The 27,000-nt window shown below is 38.3% G+C and overlaps 2 protein-coding genes across 7 annotated transcripts in view; one reads left to right on the top strand and one right to left on the bottom strand.

Annotated features, from left to right (window-relative positions):
* Positions 1-8,411, bottom strand: part of RO60 (Ro60, Y RNA binding protein) — a 21,740-nt gene extending 13,329 nt beyond the window's left edge. Inside the window, exons 1-4 of one of the 2 annotated variants that reach the window (XM_034409592.3) lie at positions 8,030-8,411; positions 1,985-2,588; positions 656-876; positions 13-159 (exon numbers count right to left, since the gene is read on the bottom strand). In XM_034409592.3, the coding sequence (XP_034265483.1) occupies positions 13-159; positions 656-876; positions 1,985-2,564 (948 nt within the window). In that variant the 5' untranslated portion in view covers positions 2,565-2,588; positions 8,030-8,411. The remainder of the gene's footprint in view (positions 1-12; positions 160-655; positions 877-1,984; positions 2,589-8,029) is intronic. The other variant, XM_087890083.1, reaches the window with a different exon arrangement.
* On the top strand, positions 8,266-27,000 carry UCHL5 (ubiquitin C-terminal hydrolase L5). Of its 5 annotated transcripts, none has more exons than XM_034409593.3 (12): positions 10,090-10,310; positions 11,385-11,448; positions 11,948-12,053; positions 14,223-14,348; positions 14,851-14,912; positions 15,001-15,131; positions 15,831-15,894; positions 16,588-16,690; positions 17,506-17,619; positions 20,625-20,654; positions 21,378-21,476; positions 26,323-27,000. In XM_034409593.3, exons 1-12 carry the CDS (start codon positions 10,229-10,231, stop codon positions 26,365-26,367), a joined length of 1,026 nt encoding a protein of 341 aa, XP_034265484.1. In that variant the 5' UTR covers positions 10,090-10,228; the 3' UTR covers positions 26,368-27,000. The 5 variants fall into 5 exon arrangements, with proteins under 5 accessions (XP_087746211.1, XP_034265484.1, XP_087746212.1 ...); XM_087890087.1 differs by lacking the exon at positions 10,090-10,310 and adding an exon at positions 10,392-10,590 and having other exon boundaries at positions 26,323-26,482; XM_087890085.1 differs by lacking the exons at positions 10,090-10,310; positions 20,625-20,654 and adding an exon at positions 8,266-10,014.

The following is a 27,000-nucleotide window of genomic DNA, read 5'->3' on the forward strand; positions in this document are numbered from 1 at the left end:
AAAAATCCTTACCTTTTTAAGAAGTTTTTCATTTTTTAGTTTTTCACAAACCATTGCTACCTCTGAGCTTCCTGGTTCAAGAACAAAATTTGCTGTCATTTTTCCCAGGTTCTTCAATATTGCTGTTATGGGCATGTTCTGTAGCAGTGCTTTCCATACCTTGTACAAAATGAAGTTCAAAGAAAAAGAAAAGTCACAGTATTTAAAGAAAAACACATACTCAGTATAAATATGCATAACTGTACAGGAATAATGTAAATGTATTTATTCTTTCATTCACCACATTTCTACAACATCTACCTCATCTATGTGACTCTGGGCAGCTCACAATAAAAACATGTCACAAAATATAAAAGCATAAATAAGAACAAAGTTAAAAATAGAACTGTCTCTCTTCCCATAAGGCAAAATTCTTTTAATCAACAGGATCCCCCCAATATGCCCTCCCCACCTGACCAAATTGAATGGGACGATATAATTAGGACAAGCAAGATAGTTCCTCAGGTAACCTGGTCCCATGCCATGAAGAATACATGTAAAACTAAGAATACATGTAAAAATTGTTAAGTGCTATAAAAATAGAGGAGTGATAAAGTGCAGAAAACAACATTATATAGTGTCATTCAAAGTATTAATGTTTCTCTAATTTCCTTACCTCTTTAGATTTCAAGTGACTTGTCAGGAGGTGTTCTCTAACTAAACTATGCTCTTCTATCAAATGAATCACTTCCAGTTCATCCGTTGTATGCTTTACCCTCTCCACTGCTTCCAAATACTTCAACACTTTTTCAGCCTCAGCAGAAAGTCTGCTCTCTTTATATGTCTCTTGGACTTCCTTCCATCCCTTCATTACATACTTAGTGACAATGGCCAGGCCTGTTGAAATACAGTAAGTTTTATTTCTAATTTAGAACATATTTTAAAAAGAAATATGAACTCCAAAATAATGTAAAATTATCAAATATTAGGCTGGAAAGTGTATTTATTTTGTATTTGGTATTTTCTGGCATCTTAGCAAAACTAGCAATTTGTTTCTATATGACCTTCTATATATATATTACCTTGATATATAAATAGTGGAAGATAATGTAAAAGCAAAAATAAATAAATAAATACAGTAGTGTTGCTATTTAATTAAATACATACGGACACATATAATGCCTTTTTCACAATTTATTCATCTGACCCTCAGTCTTTAGGACTGTTAATTGTGGGCATTCTTTCTGCTATAATTCTTCTATTGCTTTTGCTATTTGTAGCAGTAACAAAAATTACTGCTAGAAAAGTTACTTCTAGAAAACGCTCAAGGTTTTGATTTAATTTTTTTTAAACTATTACATATTCTCCCTATTATAAAATAAAGCAATACAGCTTCTGTGACCATAATTAAACCCAACATTTCTGTTACTAAGCAAAAGTTATTTTGCCCCATTTTATGAACTTTCTTGCCAGTTGTTACACAAATCACTGCAGTTGTTAAGTTCCTAACACAGTTGTTAAATGAATCTGACTTCCCCATTAACTCTGCTTGTCAGAAGGTCGCAAAAGCTGATCACATGACCCCAGAACACTGCAACTATCATAAATATGAGTCAGTTGTCAAGCGTCTGAATTTTGATCAAATGATCATGGAGATGCTGCAATGATCATTAAGTGTGAAAACTGGTCATAAGTCACTTTTTTCAGCGTCATGTAACTTCAAATGGTCACTAAATGAACTGTTCTAAATTGAGGACTACCTGTAGATTAATAAAAAATTTTTTAAAGTGAACGTTGTGTATTCTTTACAATATTTAACACTTTTTATATGTCAGTTTGTTTCTCTCCCCACAATTAGAGTCATGGCTTACTTTATAAAATTACACTTCCATTTCTCACTCCTCCATCTCTTTTGATCAAACATACAGGCAAAAACAAAATGTTTCCAAATTACTTATTGCAAACCATCCTTGCTGATTCGGAAGATTTACTTGTTTGTTATTACCTTCATTTGCAGGCTTTAGATGTGATAACCTGAGAAGATCTTTATGGCACCAGCCGTCTTTCTTCTTGTATGCTGTCACCGCTAAAGCAATAGCCATGTCATTCTTTCCATTGTACCAAACTGAAACAGCTTTTCTCAGGGCACGGCCCCACATGCCACAATTCATGCCTTCCTTCAGATCCTTTTTAAACTGGATGAAAGTGAAGAGGTGGGTTGGTATATGACAAATTTCAGGGACAGCCTTATAAGCTTCTTGTTTGGTTTTGGCATCAGAACACTGTGAACAAATGGCAAGCGCAAACAATACTGGATCCTGTTTTGCTGCTCTACCTTCCTGGCTGAAAGTCTTTATTTCTTGTACTGCTTCATAACCTTTGCCACCTTCAATAAGCCTCAAAAGAGCATCTACACTTTCAAAGCTCAGTTTTTGTTCCTTGACATAGAATGCACCTCCTTCAGAACCAAAACACAAGAAACGGCGCAGTCTAGTCATGTCTGTAACTTGCCACCCGCATCCATCTTCAGAGTTTGATAGCTGGTTTTCATTGCAGGGCTGCATTTGACTTGCTCCTTCTTCCATTGCTTCTCAGTATAAAGAAGTCTCCTGAAGAAACACAATAAAATTATTTCATCTATCTGGAATCCTGACTTTATGGCCAGTTTTATTAAGACAATCAAAACATTTCTTTCAAAACAAATGTGGCAACGTTTTACGAAAAAGATGTTCAAGCTTCAGCTGAAACCTTCAGAATGAGAATCTTTTACATACAAAATATACTAGATACAGTAAGTATAAGAGATTATCTCAATTTCCAAATAAATATTCATTAACATTCTAAAAAAAAAATCCCTAAATGAACCAATTTTCTCAATGCTAGTGAGTCAATGCTTTATTTTTTTCTTCAATCCCAGAAGAGGTTTTATAAGCCAGAAGGACAATGGATTCAGTTGAATAAAAATAATATTTTGCATTTTTTAAAAGAAAAAGTAATGTCATAATTTTTAAGTATCCTATGATGGTCTATGTAATTAGAAGTTACCTTATTTTTCAGTGTATAAGACACACTTCCCTCCCCCCCAAAAAATGGGTGGAAATGTCTGTGTATCTTATAGACCGAATGTTGCCGAAGCCCCGCCAACCTGCCAGCCCTCGTCCTTTGGCCTCTGCCTCCCAGCAATTTGCCTCTTTGCAGCAAACAGCCTGGTCAATTTTAGCACAGCCTGATTTAACATGAGCAACTGATTGGCGGTTGGATTTGTCTCCTGGAATACTGCCTATCAGCTGTTCCAGGCTGCGGGAATCACCGCCACCACCTATCACTGCCTCCGCGCGCCCCATTTTCGGCCTCTTCATGCCCCATTTTTGGTCTTCGCATGTCCCATTTTCGGCCCAGCCCAGGCCGCCTATCCGCACTGCCTGGAAAGGGCTGAAAATGGGGCACATGGAGGCAAATTGTTGGGAGACAGAGGCAGATATTTTTTCTTGTTTTCGTCCCCAAAAGCTAGGTGCGTCTTATAGTCCGGAGAGTCTTATAGTCCAAAAAATATGGTATTCTGCCATTATAAGCATAACAACTGTCCTTGCATCCAGAGACCAAAATGTTAAGGTAACTATATGAAATTCATGCCTCCAATGCATTTCTATTAAGCAATTAAGATTTGATAATTTCAAGTTGTAATTTCTAGAAGTGATTTATTAATTTGATGTAATATCTTCTGGTGTACTGAGAATCCTATAATTACTTTTAATTTCTGAATTTAATAAACTATTTTGCAAAGTTTATTTTTTCCTTACGTAACATATTATTTGAAGATAATAATTCACTATTTAATTTACATTGCAAAACAATAATTCTGATTGTCAACATGTAATTATTGCTTCAATTAAATTAAATGCAATATCCTGTCTGAAATATAATGTTCTTAGGATGTGCAATGTTCTGCTTTTAAAAATAAGTTATGTAAATGTGAAAATGAAATTCCACACAAATATATATTTTATTATTTGAAATTGAAAAACCAGTTCCTCACAACACAGTAAAATATTTTGAGCAATAAAATTTTAGCACAATTTCTAAATTAAAAAGGCTCTCTCAAGACCAATAAAAATGTTGGTCAGATGTGCAATTTGAATAAATGAGATAATTATTTTTTATAAAATTTCTAACTAGTTTTCAGTGATGAAACCACCTGAAATTGGAAAGACCATAAATTAAAAAAAAAATACTTCCTTATTAAAAAATAAAACAGCTTAAAATCTTGTAACATTGCCCAGAATTCAATATAAGATGGGCAAAATATTTTAAATAAATATAGTTCAGAACCAACAAAATACATTTTGTGCCAAATCACCAGAGAAAAGAGATATGAGTGCACCTAGATTTTGCAACAGGCACAGTATGTAGACTATCTCCTCCGGGACTCAAACCTGGCTATCACACGTGCAGTAGCAAAATTCTGTGCAGTTGCAATGACACGAAAAATCCGATTACAGAATTAAAGATGTTTACTGCACCAATTTCTTATAGATATCTCTAACAATTTTTAGAGAATCTATATTTACACACCTAACTTACATGCTCTCCCATCATGTAACCAAGGGCAAGAGCCATACTGTTTGATATCATGTACTTTATTATTATGGACATTATTGTTGTTATTATTATTTTTTAACACTATTGTAAACAATAATATGAGTGCAGGATACAATACATGGCAGTTTTCATTTGTATCCCACCTATTTTCCAATTTGTTCAAAGTGTTGTATCTTAGCTTATTCAGTGTTGTCTTGCATAATAATGCTGTGGAAGAAATTGAACAAAAATAGCAATTTATTCAATCCCACTCAACACATTCCATAGTTGAGCTCCAGTTCAAGTGTAACATTTTCGTGATGGTTTGGACTAAAGAACCTTTGGGATGTTCAGGCTGAAATCTATGATATAGCAAAGAATGCCACTGAAGATAGAAAGAATGCATGTTTCTACTCAATGTAATCAGATAATTATAGGTAGTCCTCAATTTACAGCAGTACAGTTAGTGACCGTTCTAAGTTACAATGGCACTGAAAAAAGTGACTTATAATCATTTTTCACATTGCAGCATCTCCATGGTCACATGATTTATCATATTTTTCGGAGTATAAGACACACTTTTCCCCCCCTAAAAGAGGGTGAAAATTTGGGTGCATCTTATACACCGAATGTAGCCAAAAACGCTAGGCCCAGAGGCAGCAATGGTCTATGGCCGTGATGGCGAACCTATGGCATGCGTGCCACAGGTGGCACACGGAGCCATATCTGTGGGCACGTGAGCGTTGCCCTATGCGTGCTGGCCAGCTGATTTTGGCTTCTGGGCCCACTGGAAGTCGGGAAATGGGCTGTTTCCGGGCCTCTGGAGGGCCTCCAGGAGGGTGGGGAAGGCTGTTTTTGCCTTCCCCCAGCTCCTAGAAAGGCTCTGGAGCCTGGGGAGGGCAAAAAATGGGCCTACTGGGCCCACCGTGCCATCGCGTGCCAAAAGCGGGGGAAGAGCAGGGGGGTCATGGGTGCATGCGTGGGGGGACGGGGCGCATTGAATTATGGGTGTGGGCGCGCACGCGCGCAATCCCCACTACCCCCACTTTTGGCACGCGATGGCAAAAAGGTTAGTCATCACTGGTCTATGGCAATCCCTGCAGCCTGGAACAGCTGATTGGGGGTATTCAATCAGCTGCTTGTGCTGAATCAGGCTGCAATAATGTGCTGAAGCTGACCTGGCTGTTTGCTATTTGCTACAAGGATTCAGAGTTTGCAGCAGTAATCACATCCAGAAAGCACACACAAGTAACTGATTCAGGAGGATTCAATAACTTTTCTTTATATATAATACAACACATGAAGTAAATATACAATAACAAAAGCAGATTTTCCAAAGCAAAACACAAGCAGAGGAGAGGAGAAGAGTTTCAGTGTCAGTTTTGAGCAGCAGACTAGTTTACACTAGTTCAGCACAGACACAGAGCTTTAGACCTAAGCCACACTCAGGCTCCTTGCTGTCTCCTTCCTTGTTGCTCACACAGCAAATACTGTTTCAGTTTCCAAACAGCCCTCAACTCTCATACACTGACAGGACGCTAGCCAGATGAATTCCGATGGATGCTGGTAGGCAGAGGCAGAATTTTTTTTTCTTATTTTCCTCCCAAAAAACTAAGGTGCATCTTATACTCTGGAGCATCTTATACTCTGAAAAATATGGTATATTCGGATGCTTAACAACTGATTCACATTTACGGCACTTGCAGTGTCCCAGGATCATGTGCTCTCCTTTTGCGGCCTTGACAAGCAAAGTCAAAGAGGAAACCACATTCACTTAACAACTGTGTTACTAATTTAACAACTGCAGTGATTCAAATAACAAATGTGACAAGAATAATCGTAAAATGGGGCAAAATTCAGTTAACAGATTCCTCCCTTAGCAACATAAAATGTTGGGCTCAATTGTGGTAGTTGGCCAAGGACTACCTGTACAATATATTCCTTTGGGGGATAATGGTACAGAACGCTTCCCACAGCTATCTGTCGAGCAGCCAATCAATCCATTCAAATCTTGCAAAACCTCTCCAAAATCATTCACTGGACAACATGCATAAGTTCTTTAGTGATTTGTATCTATATTATGAGATGCACATTCCTCAAGACACCAAGTTGCACAGTTACTTCTATTGCTATCCTTCATTCCTGTTCAACTACACTGCTCTTATCCAGGATGTCCCAGGTGGATGACTCCAGCAATCCCGAAGCTTATAGCATAGTTAGTCCTCAACCTAACGACCACAATTGAGCCCACAATTTAAGTCGTTCATTAGGTAAGTGAGTTTTGCCCCATTTACCTCCTTTCTTATTGCAGTTGTTAAGTGAACTATTGCAACTGTTACGGTAGTAACACGGTTGTTAAGTGACTCTGGCTTCCACCCCCACCCCCACTTTGCTTGTTTAGAAGGTCACAAAAGATAACCACCTGATCAGTGGTGGGTTTCACTTACCATTGCTACGGGTTCGCTCACACGCACGCTACTTCTGCACATGCAAAGAAGCTTCTGCGCATGTGCAGAACGTATTTGATGACGTCTGGGTGGGTGGGCGGAGCCTCCCGCAACCGCTACTACAGGTTCGCCCAAACCGGGGAAAACTGGTAGCAACCCACCACTACACCTGATTCCAGGACACTACAACCGTTATAAGTATGAGCCAGCTGTCTGAATTTTGATCACGTGACCACAGGGAAATGCTGCAACTGTCGTAAGTATGAAAAATGGTTCTAAGTTATAAGAGCCGTGGGGATGCATTGTTAGAATGCAGTACTGTAGGCTACTTCTGCTGACTGCCGGCTGCCTACAGTTTGGCAGTTCGAGTCTCACCAAGGCTCAAGGTGGATTCAGTCTTCCCTCCTTGCAAGATCTGTAAGATGAGGATCCAGATTGTTTGGGGGGGGGGAGGCAATAGGCTGACTCTGTAAACTGCTTGGAGAGGGCTGTAAAAGCACGGTGAAGCGATATATAAGTCTAAGTACTATTGCTAAAGTCACTTTTTTTTTTCCAGTGATGTTGTGACTTCGGACGGTCCACTAAATCGCCTGTTGTTAACTCGTGGCTACCGGTATCTTGTATTTCAGGGGTGGGCAGCTATGGCCCTTTTATGACTTGTGGACTTCAACTCCCAGAATTCCTGAGCCAGCCATGTTAGCTCAGGAATTCTGGGAATTGAAGTCCACAAGTCATAAAAGGGGCATAGTTGCCCACCTCTGGTATACTTGCTTCTCTCCCCCCCTCCAACCCCCCCACCCTGGCACGAGATTGGTCCATCAATTAAAAATCGCCTGGACTTCCTCAGTTACGTGCTACGAGCCGGGCGTGGAATGTGAACGGCTGACAAAGGAAGAAAGAAAGAAAGGCAGCGTGTTTGCTCCCAGGCCCCGGTCTGAGCTTTTCCTGGAACGCAAGAGAGCCGTTCCAAGGCCTCGCCGCTGGCAGGTTGTTGGGGCTGCATTGTCTGCACAGGCAAAGCGTACCTCTGCGTGTAACTGCGGCAGCCTCCGCGGCTTTCGGGAGCCCCAAGGAAAGGATCGGCTTCTCCTCAAACGCTCTCTCCGGTCACTCCTCCTCGCCCCGCCAAGACCTCCCGACAACTTCCCTCTCGCAAGCAAAAACAAGGGAGGGAAGGAGCCGGATGGGGCAACGGGTCTCGTGGCTACCCGCACAGATGACGGGGATCCCCAAGACCCGGATGCACCGCCCCGCCCTCCCTCCTTCCCTCCCCCGCCATCCCGCATCTGTCTCGCGGCTTTATCCCTCCGCTCTCGCGGCCGGGGGCGGCGACGAAGATTCCCGCTTCGTGTTTTCGGGCGGGTTGCGCACGCACAGTGCGATGGGAGTCCCGGCGTCACGGTGTACAAATTTAGGGGGCTCGACCGTAAATCTGTCGTCCAAAGCTTTTGAGTTCGGGTTCGACAAAGGCTGAACTGGCATTGCAGCACCGTATGGAGGTGCTGCAATTTCAGCTCCTGTAACCCACACCACGGGATATTTTTTCTTTTTTTTTTTGGTAGGCAGTCGTTGGTGGCGGAGGTCTTGGGGGATGTAGGGCAGAGAAGCGAGTGGACGGAGATTTTGAAAGTTGAGGTTTTTTATATTGCTGTTCTAATTACCTAGCTGGGTGATGGATTGCTTTAATTTTCCGAGAAAAGCAGCCTGTGTGTTAAATCGATGCCAATGGAGTGCAAGAGCCACTTTGGTTTGCCAGTGGTTAAAGGCACCAGGCTAGAAGCTAAGAGATCACTCATCCCGGTCATGGTTGTCCCAAAGGTGCTTTTTCAAGGGGCAACTGACCTTTCTGGGGTTTTTTTTCCCCTTTGGAGACATTTCGCTTCTCATCCAAGAAGCTGAAGAAGCTTTTTGGATGAGACGCGAAACATCCTCCAAGAAAAAAAAAAACCCAGAAAGGTCAGTTGCCCCTTGAAAAAGCACCTTTGGGACAAGAGACTGTGAGTTTTAGTGCCTCCTTAGGCATAAAAAGATTCTCCGTCACAATGAAACCAGGCAGGGGAAGGTCATTATAGATGTGTTTTATAGTTATGTTAAAACATCATTTGGAGTCCCAGAATGGAAAAAATGATCCAAGGGCGATCAGTTGGTGGTTGTGTTGCTTAACCTAATTAGCAATTTAGGATGGCATTATTAACATGCTAAACCAAGTAAAAATCCTGATTATTGGGGTTGAAAGTGACGATTTGTTTATCCGACAGGCTAAAATATAATGTGAGTTCTTTCGTTTGGGATTAAGTATTATGGTTTGTCATCCCCGATTTATGATTTAGCGCAAATCATCGCCAGGATTACATAGATAGTTTGATGGATAGATAGACAGACAGACAGATAGATGATAGACAGACAAAACAGACTGACTGACTGACTGACTGACTGAATGAATGAATGAATGAATGAATGAATGAATGCTTTATTGGCCAAGTGTGATTGGACACACAAGGAATTTGTCTTGGTGCATATGCTTTCAGTGTATGGGAACGATAAGATTAATAGTAATGCAGACTTAGTGAATAGTTTGACAGTGTTCAAAGAATTATTTGTTTAGTTTAATTATTTTTATAGCCAGGCAAAAACATTTTAGTCTAGTGTTGTCCGCCGCCCCCCAAGCGGTTTCATTAAATCAATGGTTCAATATATGGATGCAGAAAACTGGGTTGAGTAATTCAGGGTTACTTATATATAAATACATCAATGCAAACATAGCCTACCAGCCACTGCAAGTTGCAAATTGAACTTGCTCCTCTTAAAACAAATTGTAAAATTATAAAATAATAACCACCGTGCCGTTTACTCTTATTTGCACCGGTTTGACTCTTATTCTTAAAATCCCGTCTCTTTAATCGCAAGCCGGAAATGCAGCACGTCGGACGGTTTAGCCGCTCCTCTCTCTGATTAGTCCTTGTGCTCCTCTCTTCACCATCGAGTAGAAGAGACCTTCCCCAGTCGAGATGTAAGTCGCCGGCCGCTGAGGCTGTCGGGATAGCGGCGGCGTGCCTTGCCTTGCCTTGCTTTGCTTTCGACCGTCCGCGGGGGTGGGCGAAGGGCGCGCGGTTAGCGCAGAGGGGCGGCGCGCGAGAGAAGCGAGGGAGAACCAGCGGAGCCTTTCCGCGGAGTCCGGCCGATTGAGAGGGAAGCAGGGCAGCGCGGCGGCTTTTTTGGACGCGATGGCGGGCGGGGGCAGCGCTGGCGAGTGGTGCCTCATGGAGAGCGACCCAGGCGTCTTCACGGAGCTCATCAAGGGCTTCGGTGAGGTTTGTGGCTGGACTGCCATCGCAGCCCCCTCTCTCCGTGGCGGTGGGGCTAAAAGAGAGAAAACTGGCCAAAGCGTCAGATTCGACCTTGATGGGCTCGATTGGGTTCCGGGGATTCCCAGCATCGGTTTGCATACGCCTCATTGATTTAAGGATGGATGCGGTTTCTGGCCATGTACAGAACGCGGTTCCCTGGTTAACGACCGTTTTGCAATTCAGGAATAACCAGAGACAATGCCTAGGGCAAAAGCTATCTTGCTTATTTAGTATCTTGTGTTAGAGGTGATTGAGACGTCCTCTGGATAGGATTATTTCCTCCCACACGTAGAGAATCCTTTTCCCCCCCCTTGGTGCACACCAGATTTGTTGTTTTTCTTTGGCATTAAAATTCGTGGGAAATGGAGAATAGAGGTGGTGTTAACATCCTTTTTATGCCCTAGTAATGGATCTGGAGGGATTTTTTTATTTTATTTTTTTTGATTGTTGGTAAATCTAGATGGCTTATTTACAGATTATGGAAAGCGTAATAGGCATTGCCTCCCCTTAATTTGGAAATGGGGAGAGAGATGCATACACATCAATTTGAATGTGACACAGCAGCTTTCCATAAAACTTATTTTCAAAAAAGAGCAGCAGCCCGAGACTCTGTTTCTGTCAGTGCCCCTTCTGACATGCATTTGTAAATGTGCACTGATTAGATCCGCATTTTTCCATTCATTTCCAGTTTTCTCTACTAGGATTTCCTAGTGGTCTCCCAATCAAATATTAACTAGGACCGAAGCTGCCCCTTTCTTCAAAAGCAGTCAAGATTGGCTGGTGGCTATTGTGTTAAATGCGTTAAATTTATATTTCAATTGTGTATCTATGATTAACAATGTATAATGTAACAAATGCCTGAAAGTAAAATGTGTTTGGTCAGAATTTTGTGAATGCAAACATATTTAAGGCAGATGCTTGAAGAGCTGGATTGACTTGTAATTCCTTTTTAAATTAATGCTAAATTTTGCCCTTGGATTTTTCCCATATAAACTGCCCCTGGATGACTTCCAACCTGTTTCTTAATTTTCAGGTTGCAGAGGAGCACAGGTTGAGGAGATATGGAGTTTGGAGCCTGAGAACTTTGAAAAATTAAAGTAAGTATGTTGTTTGTAGTTACTTACCTTTTGTTCCCTGTGTGCATCCTTGTTATATAAATTAGGTTCTATATTTCCCGCCAATGGATAAAGGAGATTTGCTCAGAGCTTTAGTCAAGTAATTCACATTATTGGAAAAAGCAATGAAGATACCTTTTAGATTCTAGTCCTTTATAACTTTTGTAAGTATATAGTTACATTGCGAGTTCTAATGGGGAGGGGAGATTGAATGCTACCAGAGATCTGTGAAGTTATTTGCTGTGCCTGTTGCAAAGTTTAGGTACTCCAGTGCCCAGTAAGGAAGTATGTGTTTCACACAACACAGATACAATATTAATTGAAAGTATGATTCCTCCAAACATTTTTATAAGGCATAGTATTTTCCTCTCCACCTTCTAATTAGTTATTGTTTTATGCTTTAATTACAATACAGCTTTATTTCCTGGTCCATATATATGTTTCCATTTTCAACGTATTTTGTGTTTTTTTTTATCTGTAGGCCAGTTCATGGACTGATATTTTTGTTCAAATGGCAACCAGGAGAAGAACCAGCTGGTTCTGTTGTTCAGGATTCTAGATTAGATACATTATTTTTTGCTAAACAGGTATGGTAAATTGGAAAACTCTGTGTATCCAAGACAGTTTCTTTTTAAGTAAAAGATATAAAAATTATCTTCTGAAATATTGTGATGAAATATTGTATTACATCACAATTCTGAAATATTGTAAATGAAATGGAAACATGGCAAACAGGTTCAGTGAAGTGCAGATAAAAATCATTTTAGCATAGAACTAGAAATGTATATAATAACATTTTTATTTTTAACATTTAAACAAAGATACTATTTTATAAATAATGTGAATGCATAATTGTAGTGTGACTAAAGATATGCCTGTATATTCTGATTCTAATCATGGAAAATGCTTCATGATCTACAAAGCTGTGTGTTCTTAGCTAGAAGAACGTTTTTGAATTAATAAGTATATAATTTGCCTTTTTTAGCAAATTTGAGGACGACATATTTTTAAAACTAGGAAATTGACCATATACATATAGTCTTTGACTTACAACCATAACTGAGCCCCATATTTATGTTGTTAAGCAAAACAGTTAAGTGAATTTTGCCCCATTTTACAACTTTTCTTGCCGCAGTTAAGTTAGTAACAAGGTTGTTAAATGAATTTAGCTTCCCAATTGACTTTGCTTGTCAGAAGATCACAAAAGATGATCATGTGACTCAGGGACACTGCAAATATGTGTCAGTTGCCAAGCATTTGAATTTTAATTATGTGACCATGAAAATACTACTAGTCATAAGTCACTTTTTTCAGTGCCATTGTAACTTTGAATGATCACTAAATGAACTGTTGTAAGTCAAGGACTACCTATATACTTTTTCAAATACTCTTTTATTATAAAATTGGATTTTGTTTTTTGTTTGTTTTTCATTTCTTTGTTTCAGAATTCTAATATCTTTAATATAGCCAGAAAATTATCCAATTATTGCTTTTATTCCAGCAAGCCGGGCTGGCCTAATTTTTAAATTTTTAATCGTTAACTTTTAACTGTTTAAATGTCCAAAATGGGTAGTTTTATTTTAATTAGATATGGGCCAAATTATTTAATATTTCTTAAATTGTTTTTTAAATTTTATATCTGTGTGTTTTATTTTGGCTGTACACTGCCCTGAGTCCTTCTGGGAGAAGGGCGGTATATAAATTAAATTAATAAAATGAATGAATGAATGAATGAATGAATGAATGAATGAATGAATGAATAAATAAAATGAAACAAAATTTATTCAATTTGATTTGATGTGTTAAGATAGCAAGCGTAGTGCAGTAAAATTTAACTCCAGTGGTATAATATATTTTCAACTGTCCATTTTCCATGAGGATGTCATCTGTGTAATGTTTAAGGAGGAACAAGGTAGAACGGGACAAGATGACTTCTGATATGCTTAGGAATATCATAGACTGAATTGTGACATTGCAATTACCACTACTTTAGGAAGAGATCTCTTTATTCTCTTGCTTTGCTTTTCTTGTCTGTTATGTTTCAAACCCAAAACTACTTAGTATGAGGTAAATAGCAGAATTACAGTTCTTTCTGCTTAAATTTGTGGAGATAATACTGTACATTAACCTAATCACATGAGAATATACAGTTAAGTCAGTTTAACTTAGATAGAAAATAGAGAAACAAAAGTTTTACTTACGGTAATTTAACAACTTGTAATGCACTAAAACATGATGTAACATTTGATTCATTATGAACTACTTATTGTTTATATAAATCTTAATTCCTAGATTTCCTTTATATATTTTTTCTGTTTGTCTTTTCTATCCTTTGAAGGAACAATTTCCAAATACAGAACTTTTTAGCCGCCAATTGTTACTATTTCTTAAGAAAATGTGTGTATAGTTATCAGACAAGTTATTAACAAAGAATAGACTGACTTTTAAATCCCAGCAAATTAAATGACTCATGCAACCGTTGGTCCATTTAATAATGCAAACCAAAATAATAACAATATGACAACCACAAGCAACTGGTATTGTTATGTTAACGTATTTAGGGCGAATTACAGGAATGGATGAACATGTGTAAGTTGTTTACATTAAAAAAGCTGAAGGATAAACTATCAAGTATATTTGACCATGCAAACATAGACCCATGTAAACAGTTTTGAACTTTAAAGGGGGTTGCAGTAAGCAAAGTTAGTGATTTCTACAATATGCACAAATTAAATTATTTTTTATACTCTTTACAGGTAATAAATAATGCTTGTGCAACTCAAGCAATAGTAAGTGTTTTGTTGAACTGCACCCATCAAGATATCCATTTAGGAGAAACACTGTCTGAGTTCAAGGAATTCTCTCAAAGCTTTGATGCAGCGGTATGTGTAAAAATGTTATTTGGGAAATGTCATTGGAAAATATTTGGGAAAATTTGGGTAGTCCTCACTTTATGATCACAATTGGGATCGGAATTTCTGTTGTTAAGCAAACCAGTTCTTAAGTGGGTCATGCCTTATTTTACAACCGTTTTTTAATCATGGTTGCTAAACTAATCACTCGTGTTGTTAAATTAATCATGCAGTCATTAAGTGAATTCTGCTTCCCCACTGACTTTGCTTTGTTCGTAAAACTGGTTCGTAAAAGTCAGAAATGGCCATTACATTACCCTAGAAACTACCTCTATCAGGAATACATGCTGGTTGCCAAACGCCTGAATTTTGATCATATAACTCAGGGGGATGCTATGATTGTTATAACTGTGAGGACTAGTTGTAAAGACCAGCACTTTTTCTTTGGTACTGTTGTAACTTTGAATGGTTGCTAAATGAATGATTGTAAGTCGAGTACTAATATAATTACAACATTTTTTTTTCCTTTCAGATGAAAGGCTTAGCATTAAGTAACTCAGAAGTGATACGGCAAGTTCATAACAGTTTTGCTAGGTAAGAAGACATTGAAATATTTCCCAAGTAAAATCTGTTTAGAGGGGAGAGTTGTACCATTCATTCATGTGTTGCACTTCTCTTGCAGACAACAGATGTTTGAATTTGATGCAAAGTCAACAGCAAAAGAGGAAGATGCCTTTCACTTTGTCAGCTATGTTCCTGTAAATGGTCGATTATATGAATTGGATGGTTTGAGGGAAGGTCCAATAGACTTAGGTAATATTTTCATTTCACCTATGTAGTTGCCAGTTTTTTAACCTAAGATTTTTTTTTAACTGCAGCATGGCATTCTGAAAGTATGAGTGGAGCTCTTGCATCACAATCAGGAGGCTGTGAGTTCGATCCTAGGTAGAGGCAAATATTTCGCTCTCTGGGCACGATGAGAATATATTTGCTGACTATAACTCCGCATTGGCGACAGGAAGGGCATCTGGCCAGTAAACACTCAGCTCCATTCAGTTGCCCAGAGTCCACCCTGCAAGGGATTATGGAGTCATTAAAAGAAGAAGATGACATTCTGAATGTATCAATGGGGAAGGGAGGCTAATGGAAATATTTGGAATTTTAAGAGCAGGTTACAGATACTGCCAGAAAATGACTGTCATGATAGATGTCAATCAAAATCAGTTAAAATGTTTTTTTTCCTTTCACTCTTTAGCTCAAGGGTGCCATTTAACATCCCAGCTTACTTTAAAAAAAAAATTGGTCAGCACATTTCCCAAGAACTGGCCTGCAACCAACCCACCATTTTATTTTTTATGGATACTTAGGCCCATAATAAAATAAATCATTATTGGAGATAGTGATGATGGCAAAGCTTATATAAACAAGGTTGAAATAACTTGATTTTATTACTCCAAGTTGCAAGCCTACGTCTGTGTATTGATTTGTATTATTTGTGAACTTCCTTGTTAGGAGTGTGCAATCAAGATGATTGGATCAATGCTGTAAGGCCTGTCATAGAAAAACGGATACAAAAGTAAGTGTTTATAACTATATTTTAAGCTCTTTCTTATTAAAAAATTTAAAAATTTAGATTTTGTTCTTGGTAAGCTAGCTGAAGAAATTAAAACAATGGCTTTTACTTATCCGGGTATTTATAGAAAACAATTTTTTGGGAATTCTCTTTTACTATGTCAGCCTTATGATCAACAGGCACGCTTTTATTTGGCTAATCCAGAAGCAGCTACAGTGGAGTTCTTCATACAATAGAAACAGGGATCCACTGTAACCATATCAAAAATGCCTGCTGCCACTCCTCTTAGGAAAGGAATATATGGAGATGATAACATAAACATATTATTCCATCTTTATTTTTATTTCAGTTAGTTAGATTAAAACAATGTTATTTGACGTTCTGAAATCTTTTAAGCATCAAACTTCAGCTTTCAGGTAAGCATAGCTGGCAAATGTACACAAAATGATTGGAGTCCTATCACAGGGATTTTAACCAGGAGTTTTTTGTATATATTTGGCAACTATTAACACTTGGAAGGACTGTATTACTGAAATTCTCCATTGTTTATGTGATAAATAGAGAGCAATGTTCAGTTTGAATCTTGGCTTTGCTTGTGATATATTATTGAAATGCTCCAAAAGGATTTAATATCTCTGAATATTTTTAAAATCATAACGTAGTAACATCAATATGTAATAACTCTTTGTTTTGCAGATATAGTGAAGGTGAGATAAGGTTTAACCTGATGGCAATTGTATCTGATAGAAAAATGATATACGAACAGAAAATTGCAGATCTGCAGGGACAGCTGGCTGAGGTATTTATCAATTAGATATGCTTCTTTGTAATGGCTGGGATGTAAGGGTGAATGAGCACCTAATGCTACATAACATTTTAGAAGCTAAGCTAAGCTAAGAGATTTATATAAGTGATTTAGGAATGTAAAATCATAAAGCAGTTATCAGATTTAGATAGCATGATTTTTCCTGTTCCTCCCTCCCCCCCCCCCTTGCCCATTCAGTAACTAAGCATTATCAATTTCTTTTGAACCTGGAAAAGGGTGAGTTAATAAGCTGAAATTAAACAGTTTTTATTTAACTTCAAAATTCATCTTCCAGAAACTATTACAATTTTGAATAACCTACCCGTAAAGTATCTATCATTTTCCTAAAAGGGAGATTCTTCTAAACAAAACTGCATTATACAGATTATTAGAAAAATATGGCTTCTAGAGTCGAATACCAAACTAGAACATTACATTATTAAATTAAGAGGAGTTTGGCAAGCATTAAAAACAAGCACTAGAAGGCAGCAAAGAAGTGGATTGTATGCTTTAGAAAAGAACTTTTTGTTTCATTTGATCAACAGTTCTGGAAAACAAATGATTGCGTACAGTCTTGTGGTGTTATGATTGGTCCTAAAATAATACTGCCCAAATCAAGAGTTTGGATTTATCTTTCCTATATATTAAGCTTTCTATTTATGTAAAAGTCTGCATCTGATTCTTGAGCTTGCAAAATATGAAATCAACCCTTTAGTTCAATGTATATTATTCATGTTCTGCATTTCTTGAATGGATGCTGTGTTCAAAATGCTGTTATTTAATTTAATAAAACTATTTTTTCCCAACAGGAAGAGCCGATGGATACAGACCAGAGCAGTAATATGCTAAGTTCCGTTCAATCTGAAGTTGCAAAATATCAGATGTTAATTGAAGAAGAAAACCAAAAATTGAAAAGGTACAAGGTATGTAGGCTGCTCCCTTTGAATGGTACAAAGAGGTAATCTATTCGTTTGAAACATTAACCCTGTACTAAGTTGTTTTCCACAGAGATAACCACTCTTTAATGTTCAGAATAAAAGTAATCTTAGAAACCGAATTCATTCAAGATGAGTTATTGCCTCTTAGAAAAAAAAAAAGAAAGTAATGTCATATCAAACTACCACCATTAAAAATAATCCAGATTTTCAAAGTTATTGTTAGATCTCACTAGCAACAACCAAGAAAATGGGGCCTACTCTTCTTTCATGGTTTGCTTGTTTGCACCTTTCCCTACAGCTCTGTTTGGTCTCAGAATAAATAAAAAGTGAGGAGGACATGTAGGACATTCTCAGCCCAACTCACCTCATGGGTTATTGTAGGAAAAATAAGAGAAGGAAGGTGTGTTGGATATATTCGCTGCCTTGAGTTAGCTGTAAATTAATAAAGATTAGATATAAATAAAGAATTTGTAGCAGGAATATCCATGGTTTTGTGTAGTAAGGCATCAGGCTAAAAACCAGGAGGCTTTGAGTTCTAGTCCTGCCTGGACGCAAAGTCAACTGGATGTCCTTGGACCAGTCACTTTCTGTCAACCTAAGAAGCAAACCACTTTTGAAATCTTGCCAAGAAAACTGCAGGGAGCTGTCCAGTCAGTCGCTAGGAGTTAAGACTGATTCAGAGGCACAAGTAAAGAAAAAGAAAGAAAACACTTGACTAGTTATTTAGTTCCTGCTTACATTTCCCCTACTCGGTTTCTTTCCTGTTGTCTTCTTTGGTATATTTTTGCTATTATGGCAGGGATAGTTGTGATGAGACTTCATTTTAATATCTGTTCTCCAATGCAAATTTCTGGGACAAAATATTTTCAAATATTTTTGGGTGGATTAATAATATTTTGAATGTCAATTCCTTATTTTTGTCCCTTGTATAAGATCTGAATGTTTGAGAATCATAAAGAGAAATTAGTTTTCATTGTAGACTGGTTTGTTTGTGTATTCCTCTATTGAAATATATCAATTTCATTTTAGTTACTCAAAAGTTATAATTGCATTTATTTCATTCTTTTTTTTCCCTGGTTCCCCTTCCATTTTCTAGTGTAAGTATCATCCATCTCAAAGGCCAAATTCAATCTTTGCATCAAAAACTATTGTGTCATTCTGGCTCAAAGAAATGACTTTTGGCATTTTTTTAAATCAACCCAGCTTTATACTGATTTCTTTGTTTGTTTGTTTTTGGATCTCCCAAGTTTTTTTTTTTTTTACCATGCCCAAACAAGGACCCTGGTTCTACATTTCAGAGACAGGTTTATATTGATGGGCTAGCAATCTTTCAATTAATCTTTTCCATCACTATCATATTTCTAATTGAAGAACACCTGTTCAGTTTCTGGGGAATAAAAAAAAAAATCCCCAAAGCATAGTGTGAAAATTGAAGTGGGGTGTGTACAAAAACAGAAAACATACCTTAGAAAATTAAATTCCCTAGCCTATTTGTAAATAAGAGCAAATCATGTATACATCATTCATTTTCTTTTGCTTTCAAAGCATTTCTGCAATCTTATTTGAAAGTTCAAGGGAAATATTCTCAAAAAGCAATTCAATTTGTGAAAGGTTTAGGCACCCCTAATAAAATTGTACGCTTTAATAAATCCCTAATGAATACATAGTGACACAACCACTATATGATACACAATGAAACATGGTGCCTTTCTGCAAATCAGCATCTAGGGGTAATCATTTATATAGCTCAGTGTTGGCAAACCTTTTTGGCACCGAGTGCCGAAATGGGAGTGTGCGCACCCTCGTGCCGGAAATCAGAAGAGCAGATGATCTTCCAGTTTCTGGCGCGCCACCTGGTCTTCCAGCTTCTGGCGCACATGCATTTGCGAAGATCAGCTGCACTCTGCCTGGCCTTTCGGGTGTCATTACGCCTCTCTGCCCACCCCTCTCCGGTCCCCAACGACCCGGTTCTGCAGCCCCAGAAAGGGAGAGAAAGCTGGGCAGGGAATGCCGCCTCCCTCTGCTGGAAAGCTGGAGCCCCTTCCCAGCCTCAGAGGGAAGGGGCATTGGCATTCCCGTGGCTCGGGTTGGTGGGCCAGCAGGAGGGAGAGCTTTGCCCCAACTCTGGCTGGGATGAAGCACCCCCCCCCAGCCCGCCACCAAGAACAAGACAGTGCAGCCCCCCCTTTCCTGGCCGTTTCCGGGCCAGCGCGCCTCTTATCCCTTGGGGTCATGCATGAGGACCTGCACTCTCCTCTGCCCCTCCTGGGGCAGCTTGCCTCCCTGAGGCGGCTCCTTTTCCTCCTGGCTGCTCCAGAATCCCAGCTGGAAGCAGCAGCGCATGAACCGCCACCACCCCCTCGCCCCTCACAGCGGCAGGAGCAGTGGGCAGGACGGCCAACTGCCCAGCCAGCAAACACTGCCCTGCTTCTCTGGGTGCCCGAGCCGGCCAGGCACTCCGGACCATGGGCACGCATCGGTGCCACGGGCTGGAAGGCTGGGGCTGCACAAAAAGCTTGGGCGGGGAGGTTTTGTTTTTAATTCTTGGCAAACTGCACTTAATTTGCTAATGTAAATGGGTGTCAGTTGCCAAGTATCTGAATCGCAACCTACAATGGTCATAAGTGTGAGGACCAGTCATAAGTCACTTTTTTCAACACAGTCAATAGCTTTGGACAGTCAAAATTGACATGGGAGAGTTTTTTCTGCAGCAGATCTTGCTGATATGTTTGGCCATATCCAGCAAGATAAACTTGGAGAAATCGGTATGGAGGTCTTCAGCAAGCAGGAATATTTCTTAGCCAGAAGAATTCTGCAAAGAATAGTGAGAAGAAAATTCAAAAGCAAGAAAAAAGAAATCCCATCACTTCCAGAATGTGAATCTCTTTGTTGGAGAGCTGCTTTGCTCAGGCTATTCATTATATTTCATGGCTAGTTAACCTCTTCCAATCCCATGCCTTTTTGAAATTTCTTTTCTACCTTGTTTCTAGGGGGCAGTGCAACCTGATCCCTGCAGCAAGGTCAGATAGTTGTAATCTAATTCATTTGGTTGCTGTTTTCAAATTCTTCCTTTATTTTAGATCACCTTCATATATTTAAATATTTGATTCCTAATGGAAAGTGTCACCTCTTACCTCTGTGGTCACTGTTCGAGGAACCAACCAGGTTGTTGGAATAGCCAACTAAGTTCAGTGGTCATTTCAAGTGTAATACTAGACAATTTTGTTCATCCTTAAATGGCTAAACAGTTGTATTGGAAAGTTCTTTTGGAAGAAAGGCTAACTACCAAATTCAGAGAACAAGTTCCTTAACAACCTAAATGTTTGTTCTACTTCTTGGGACATTTAAGCTTTCAAACCAAATCCGTATCTCTTGTCAGCCCCATATAAATGTTGAGCTTAATCTTAAAAACTGAAAATTAAGTACGTAATTTAAATTACAGTATAGTATTAAAAAAATCTTACACGCATATCTTGATTGCAAGACTGAGGATACTTTTGTTATCACTGATAATTTTTTAACTAAGGCTTAAGAAGATAAGGTTGAAAATTAGCTATCTCTCTTATTACAACCATTAGCTATAATCATTCCTCCTCTTCCCTTCCTTTCCTGTATCTCCATCCCTATCCCATTCCTGAAACAGTGTAGTGCTTTTATCCAGAAAATTACCTCACAAAAGTGATTCTGTGTAATAGTAATGGAACCGAATGCTGATCCCTGCCATGTTTCTTTTGTGCTTACAGATTGAAAACATTAGAAGAAAACACAACTACCTGCCATTTATCATGGAATTGCTAAAAACGTTAGCAGAACATCAGCAGTTGATTCCACTAGTAGAAAAGGTAAATTTGTCTTATGAGTAGAATTCTACCTGATTTTTAGCGTGCTCCTAATATACCCCTACCCCTACCCCCCCCAAAAAAAAACCTAGTTAAGGTCCCCATCAGCGGGAGCGTGGCCAGCGCCGGAGGGCATGGGGACTGACGGTGTCCAGCAGCAGCCACAGCCTGCACAGCGCAGGTGACTTGATCACCTGTCTAAGTGGGAGGCAGAGGCAGGAGGAAGGCAGGTGATCCTGACACACCACACTGGTCATGGTAAAGCCGAGAGATGCGAAGACAAATCTCCCGCAAGCAGAAGTGGGCCTCCCATACCCATCTCCTGAAAATAAGCCCTAGTGCTTATTTTGGAGGCCTCCCCCCCCCCAAAAAAATAAGACTGGGTCTTAGTTTGGGGAAGACACGGTAGGTGGGGGTTTGAGAGTACAGGTAGTCCTTGACTTACAACTTACATTTCTGTTGCTAAGGGAGACATTTGTTAAGTGACTTTCGCTACATTTTACAGCTTTTCTTGCCATAGTTAAGTGAATTATTGCAGGTGTTCAGTTAGGAACATGGATATTAAGTGAATCTAGCTTTCCCATTGACTTTGCTTCTCGGAAGGTTGCAAAAGGGGCTATATGACCCAGGACATTGCAAGTTTCATAAATATGAGTCAGTTGCCAAGAATCTGAATTTTGATCACATGACCATGGGGAAATGCTGAAAAGATCGTAAGTGTGAAAAATAGTCATAAGCCACTTTTCTCAGTGCCATTGTAACTTCAAACAGTTGCTAAAAGAGCTGTTGTAAGTCAAGGAGTATTTGTAGCATCTGGCTGAGTGGAAAATTAAAAGTAATTATTTGCAGATTTCTCTTCTGAATGAGAGAGATAAAGCTATAGGGACGAGCTTTGTGGTAGCTGTACAACCACTAGATGGCATTCTCGAATCATGAATACATTCCTCTAAAAAGTTGACTTGCAGAATCACTTGCTCCGTTGTTCCATTTCTAGCTGTAACACTGATTTAGTGATATGGCTAAGTTCCAAGCACGTTTGGGAAAGAAAGTAACATGTTTTGCCTGTCCTCTGTTCTCTTAGGGTTATTAAACTGAAATGGTACATCTAACCTGATTTTGATTCTTATCCTGAAATAGCCTTGGACATGTTCTTTCCTACATTAGATGTAAAATATGAGATTCTAATGCTTAGGAAAACCAGTTTAAAGGTTTTACCAATAAGATTTTTTTTCACTTTTAAATAAATAGTTTAGCTCAGTTCCTTGCTTTTCACAATTTTCATATACATGTTTAGCTCATCACATGCTACTAGGCTTTCACCAGAAGATTTTAAAAAGCGTTTGACAGTAATTCTACTGAGTGGTAGAAGTTGAATGCAAATGTACCCAAAGTATATACGTGACTTGTAAGTCATAGCCAAATTAAAGCTCAGTGACTTCAGTAAATGTCTAAGTATGAATAAAACTGGACCTAGGTCTTTGTAATTTTGTGTGTTGGATTGCAAAGATTTTGCTCTTTCTTAACATGAGTATAATCAGGTGTCAAGAGCCATACTTAACTTGATAGGAAGAAAATATTTGATCTTCGGAAGGAGTTTTAAAAACATGCTTTTTTTGTTGTTGTTGTTTTTCTTCAGAACATTAAAATACAAACTCCCCCCCCCCCAAAAAAAAATACAGAAACAAAACAAAGCTAAACACGATTGCACCCAAAAAATGCATAAAAAACCAAAACAGACATATGCATAAATTGTCCATCCTAATTGAACACTGATAAATATATTTCAAATAATTTGCCCCCCCCCCTTGCGAAGCAGGCACACAATTTGTAAATGTGTACAACACTATTTACCCAACTCACTTAGCCTGACATCTATCTAGTATATAAAAACATAGTTAACAAGTAAAACAAACAACTAAATTAAACTTCTAAACCCTCTGTTAACTATTTATTGTATTTCACTTGCAGAAAGTCCGTAATGGCTTATGGTCTGCCATAAATCACAACAATAATTATCTCTGGTTCATTCAAGAATCAACTGATTCTTAATGATAAGGTCTTTCTTTAAAATATTAAATGGAATCTTTTCTAACAATTGTATTTTATTATCCCAAATCATAAATTTCCGTTGTGTGTGTCTCTCTCTCTCCACAGCATTTGTTGTACAAAAAAAAAAAAATCTATAAAATTACCGTATTTTTCGGAGTATAAGACGCACCTTTCCCACCCCAAAAGAGGCTGAAAATTTGAGTGCATCTTATACTCCGAATTTCGAAGCTTTTTTTCAGCCCTAACAAGGCACTAACGAGGCGCTAGCGAGTCTTCCCAGCTTTGCCTCCTCCCTCGACTCTGCTGTGCCAGTGAAGTGATCTCCATGCTTTGCTCGACTCTCAGCTGTTCCTTAGAAGCTTTTTTCAACCCTAACTAGTGCTAGCCATCTCCCCCCTCCTCCCACCTTTGCCTGCTTTTCTCATTGCTGCTTCCTCTCAGCTGTGCCTTAAAGCTGTTTTTTATCCCCAAGCAGGGGATAAAAAACCAGCAAACTAATGTGCTGAAACTCACCAGACTAAGGACGCTAGCCAGATGAATATCTGGTAGGCAGATTTTTTTCCCCTATTTTCCTCCCCAAAAACTAAGCTGCGTCTTATACTCTGAAAAATACAGTATATGATAACATATCTTAACATTTGTTTTCCGATTGAGTTTAATAAAACCATTCCCCAATCTTCCCCAATCTTACAAAAGTCAAGTTCATCACTGGTCAATTCCTGTCAACTTTGAGTTTTTAGAATCCATATCTTTCTCAGAGTCCTCTAATCAATTTGTATTTTCCAAGTCAGCCTTGTCTTTCAGGGCTGCCAGCTAAAATCTAGTAATCTAGTAAAACCATTCTTTGTTTTATAAAATGATGTTAAGCCTGCAGTTTTAAACTGTTTTCTGCACCAAAATGGCAGAAATACATGCCACCTTTTTTAGTAATTGTGTCAGATGGAGCTATAGAAACAAGGTTTATTGTTGCAGATTGGTCAGTTTAAATCCAGTTTTAATTCAGTAAAAATCTGGACATTTCAGAAGAGTATATCAGCCCATATAAATGTTCTTTTTTTGCAATTAAGTAGAATAATAGATTCTTGATTTAAATAAAATGAAAGTTAATAAGTTCATTCAGATTGTTCCTTTAGTACTGAGGTTATTACAAATAGATTCAGCATTTTATCAGCTGAAGAAAATGTTCTTATTTTTTTAATATCAGTATTACATCTGGATGTAATTGGAGCTTTGTATTTACATCAAGAACCAACAATTGAGGTTAAAATAATGGATATAAAATTTATATACTGTAATAGAGGGTTTTTTGTTTGTTTGTTTGTTTTGCTTATTGGACAATCTCAGATGATATGTTGGTACTTTTACACTTTACTGAGCTTCCGCCTAGCATATACAGGAATAAATAACTCCTTTGAAATGTAGCTGCCTATTTAGAATGCAGTAATCTTGATATAATTGTCCTATAACTGACATTAATTTATATTGGAGTCACATACTTGTTGATAATTTATCCTTTATATATCCTTTATATAAAGAATTTTACTGGATCTAAGTTAAAGTACAGTGAATTTTTTTTTCTAAAATTGACATGGGGAGATTTTGTTTAAAAAGTTATCAAGTTCTCTCTTTCTAAAACAATGCCTAACTTACATTAGAGCAAGCATTTTTATCTTTATAACTTATTTATTGCTAGTTTGCTATATAACACTGGTAAAGAAATGCTGATAATAAAACCTGATGATTATGTACAGATGTCAGCTTATGGTCATTTATTTAATGATGATTCAAAATTATGATAATCTCAGAAAAAGTAAGATATGACCCATCGTCAAAGTTCCAACCGTGGTACCACCATCCCCAGTGACATGATCATAATTTAGGTGCTTGGCAACTGGTTTGCCTTGGCAATAGTTTCCTGTTGTGATTCCAGTTTATGACCTTCCCAGACAGCTTTCAATTAGCAAAGTCAATTGGGGAAGTTAGATTCACTTAACAACCACAGAAATTCACTTAATAACTGGGATTAAAATGCTCATAAAATAGGTCCAATCACATTGTGATTCACTTAATGACCGCATCACTTAGCAACCAAAATGCTGGTCCCAGTTGTCATAAATCAATTACTGCTTTAGTCAGAAATCGTGAAGAACAATTTGAGGATTTAATGTACCGTTAATGTCTTATCAAGCTTTTAGAAATACAACATCAATACTGGTGCTCCAGTGGCTGGCTCTAGCTCTCAGTGCCCAATATTATAATTATTTCATAGCCTGCCTTTTCTCCATAAACTCAAACAAGCTTACAAGGGATCTTTATTTTATCCCTACTACAATAACCCTTTGAAGCAATTTAGATTAAAAGAGAATGGTTTCCTGAAACTTCACACAGGAAACTCTCACGCCAACACTTAGCCAGTACACTACACCAGTTGTTCTGCAGTGCTGTTTTGAGAAGTAAAGCAGATGGATTAAGGGAAATTATGATTCTTCCTTAAACAGGGAGCCTCTGCTACATCCTAATTTGCTCCACAAATTGATGGAGGGGTTCTGCTTGTAGAAGGGCAGGACTGCATCAGCACGGTACATTGGCTGACAGATAAGGTGAAACCCTCAGTTCTAAATCATAAAGAATGGTTGATATGCAGTCTATCCTGTTTGTATACTAAATATTTCAAGTGCAGAATCTTGCACATGTTGGATCACAGCAGTATGTATGTATGCATGCATGCATGTATGTATGTATGTATGTATGTATGTTACCAAAATGATGCAATTTCTTTCTACCTGACTTTATCTTTTAGGCAAAAGAAAAACAGAATGCTAAGAAACCTCAAGAGGCCAAATGAAAATCAGAGTCTTTACAGGGTGGAGTCCTGGAGAAGAAAACGTGCTTCTGAATGTCTTTGTAACTTTGCAAGACTTGTACAGTTTAAATTTGTCCAGCACACATTTGCAAATTTGTCAGTTTGTCCTGTCTCATTTGCACGGAGGGTCTTCCCTTTTTCCTTGTTGGTATCATGTGCATGAGCTACCACTCAGTAATGGTTTTAGAATCTCTGTCCAATTCCAGTATATAAAACAGTGATTTCTGATTGATTCTTCATACGTAATCAGGAAATGCTGCTGCAATTTGTATAGACCCAAATTGGTGCAAGTAATGTAGAAGTTTTTACTGTAATGAACATATTTAAAATATCTTGTCTCTTAATGAAACCATGGATATATAGTTATGTGAAGAGAGCTTAACTTATTTTTACAAATAAGTTGGTCTATCTTTGCTTGCTACCACTACTTATCTTGGTCTTGGAATTGTTCAGTGACTTGACCTAAGTTGTTTTTACGGAGTTATGTCTACATTTTCTACACAACTGAAGGTAAAAAAAATAACATTGGAATGATTGACAAAGACCAATGCATAAGCGTAAGAGTTTATTGCTTTAGTAGAAAAAATTAAATATTCCCATTTTTATTTTGGCAAA

Source organism: Pantherophis guttatus, chromosome 3 (genome assembly GCF_059756535.1).
Source record: "Pantherophis guttatus breed Tessera chromosome 3, ASM5975653v1, whole genome shotgun sequence".
Classification (NCBI taxonomy): Eukaryota; Metazoa; Chordata; class Lepidosauria; order Squamata; family Colubridae; genus Pantherophis; species Pantherophis guttatus.

What these genes read in the sequence shown, in the direction of transcription:
- UCHL5 (XM_087890087.1), top strand. Translation starts at nt 10,407, where the DNA reads ATGGGCTCGATTGGGTTCCGGGGATTCCCAGCATCGGTTTGCATACGC. An exon ending in GAGAACTTTGAAAAATTAAA is followed by an intron (nt 11,449 to 11,947) that starts GTAAGTATGTTG and finishes TTTTATCTGTAG; the next exon opens with GCCAGTTCATGGACTGATAT. An exon ending in AACCTGATCCCTGCAGCAAG is followed by an intron (nt 20,655 to 21,377) that starts GTCAGATAGTTG and finishes TTGTGCTTACAG; the next exon opens with ATTGAAAACATTAGAAGAAA.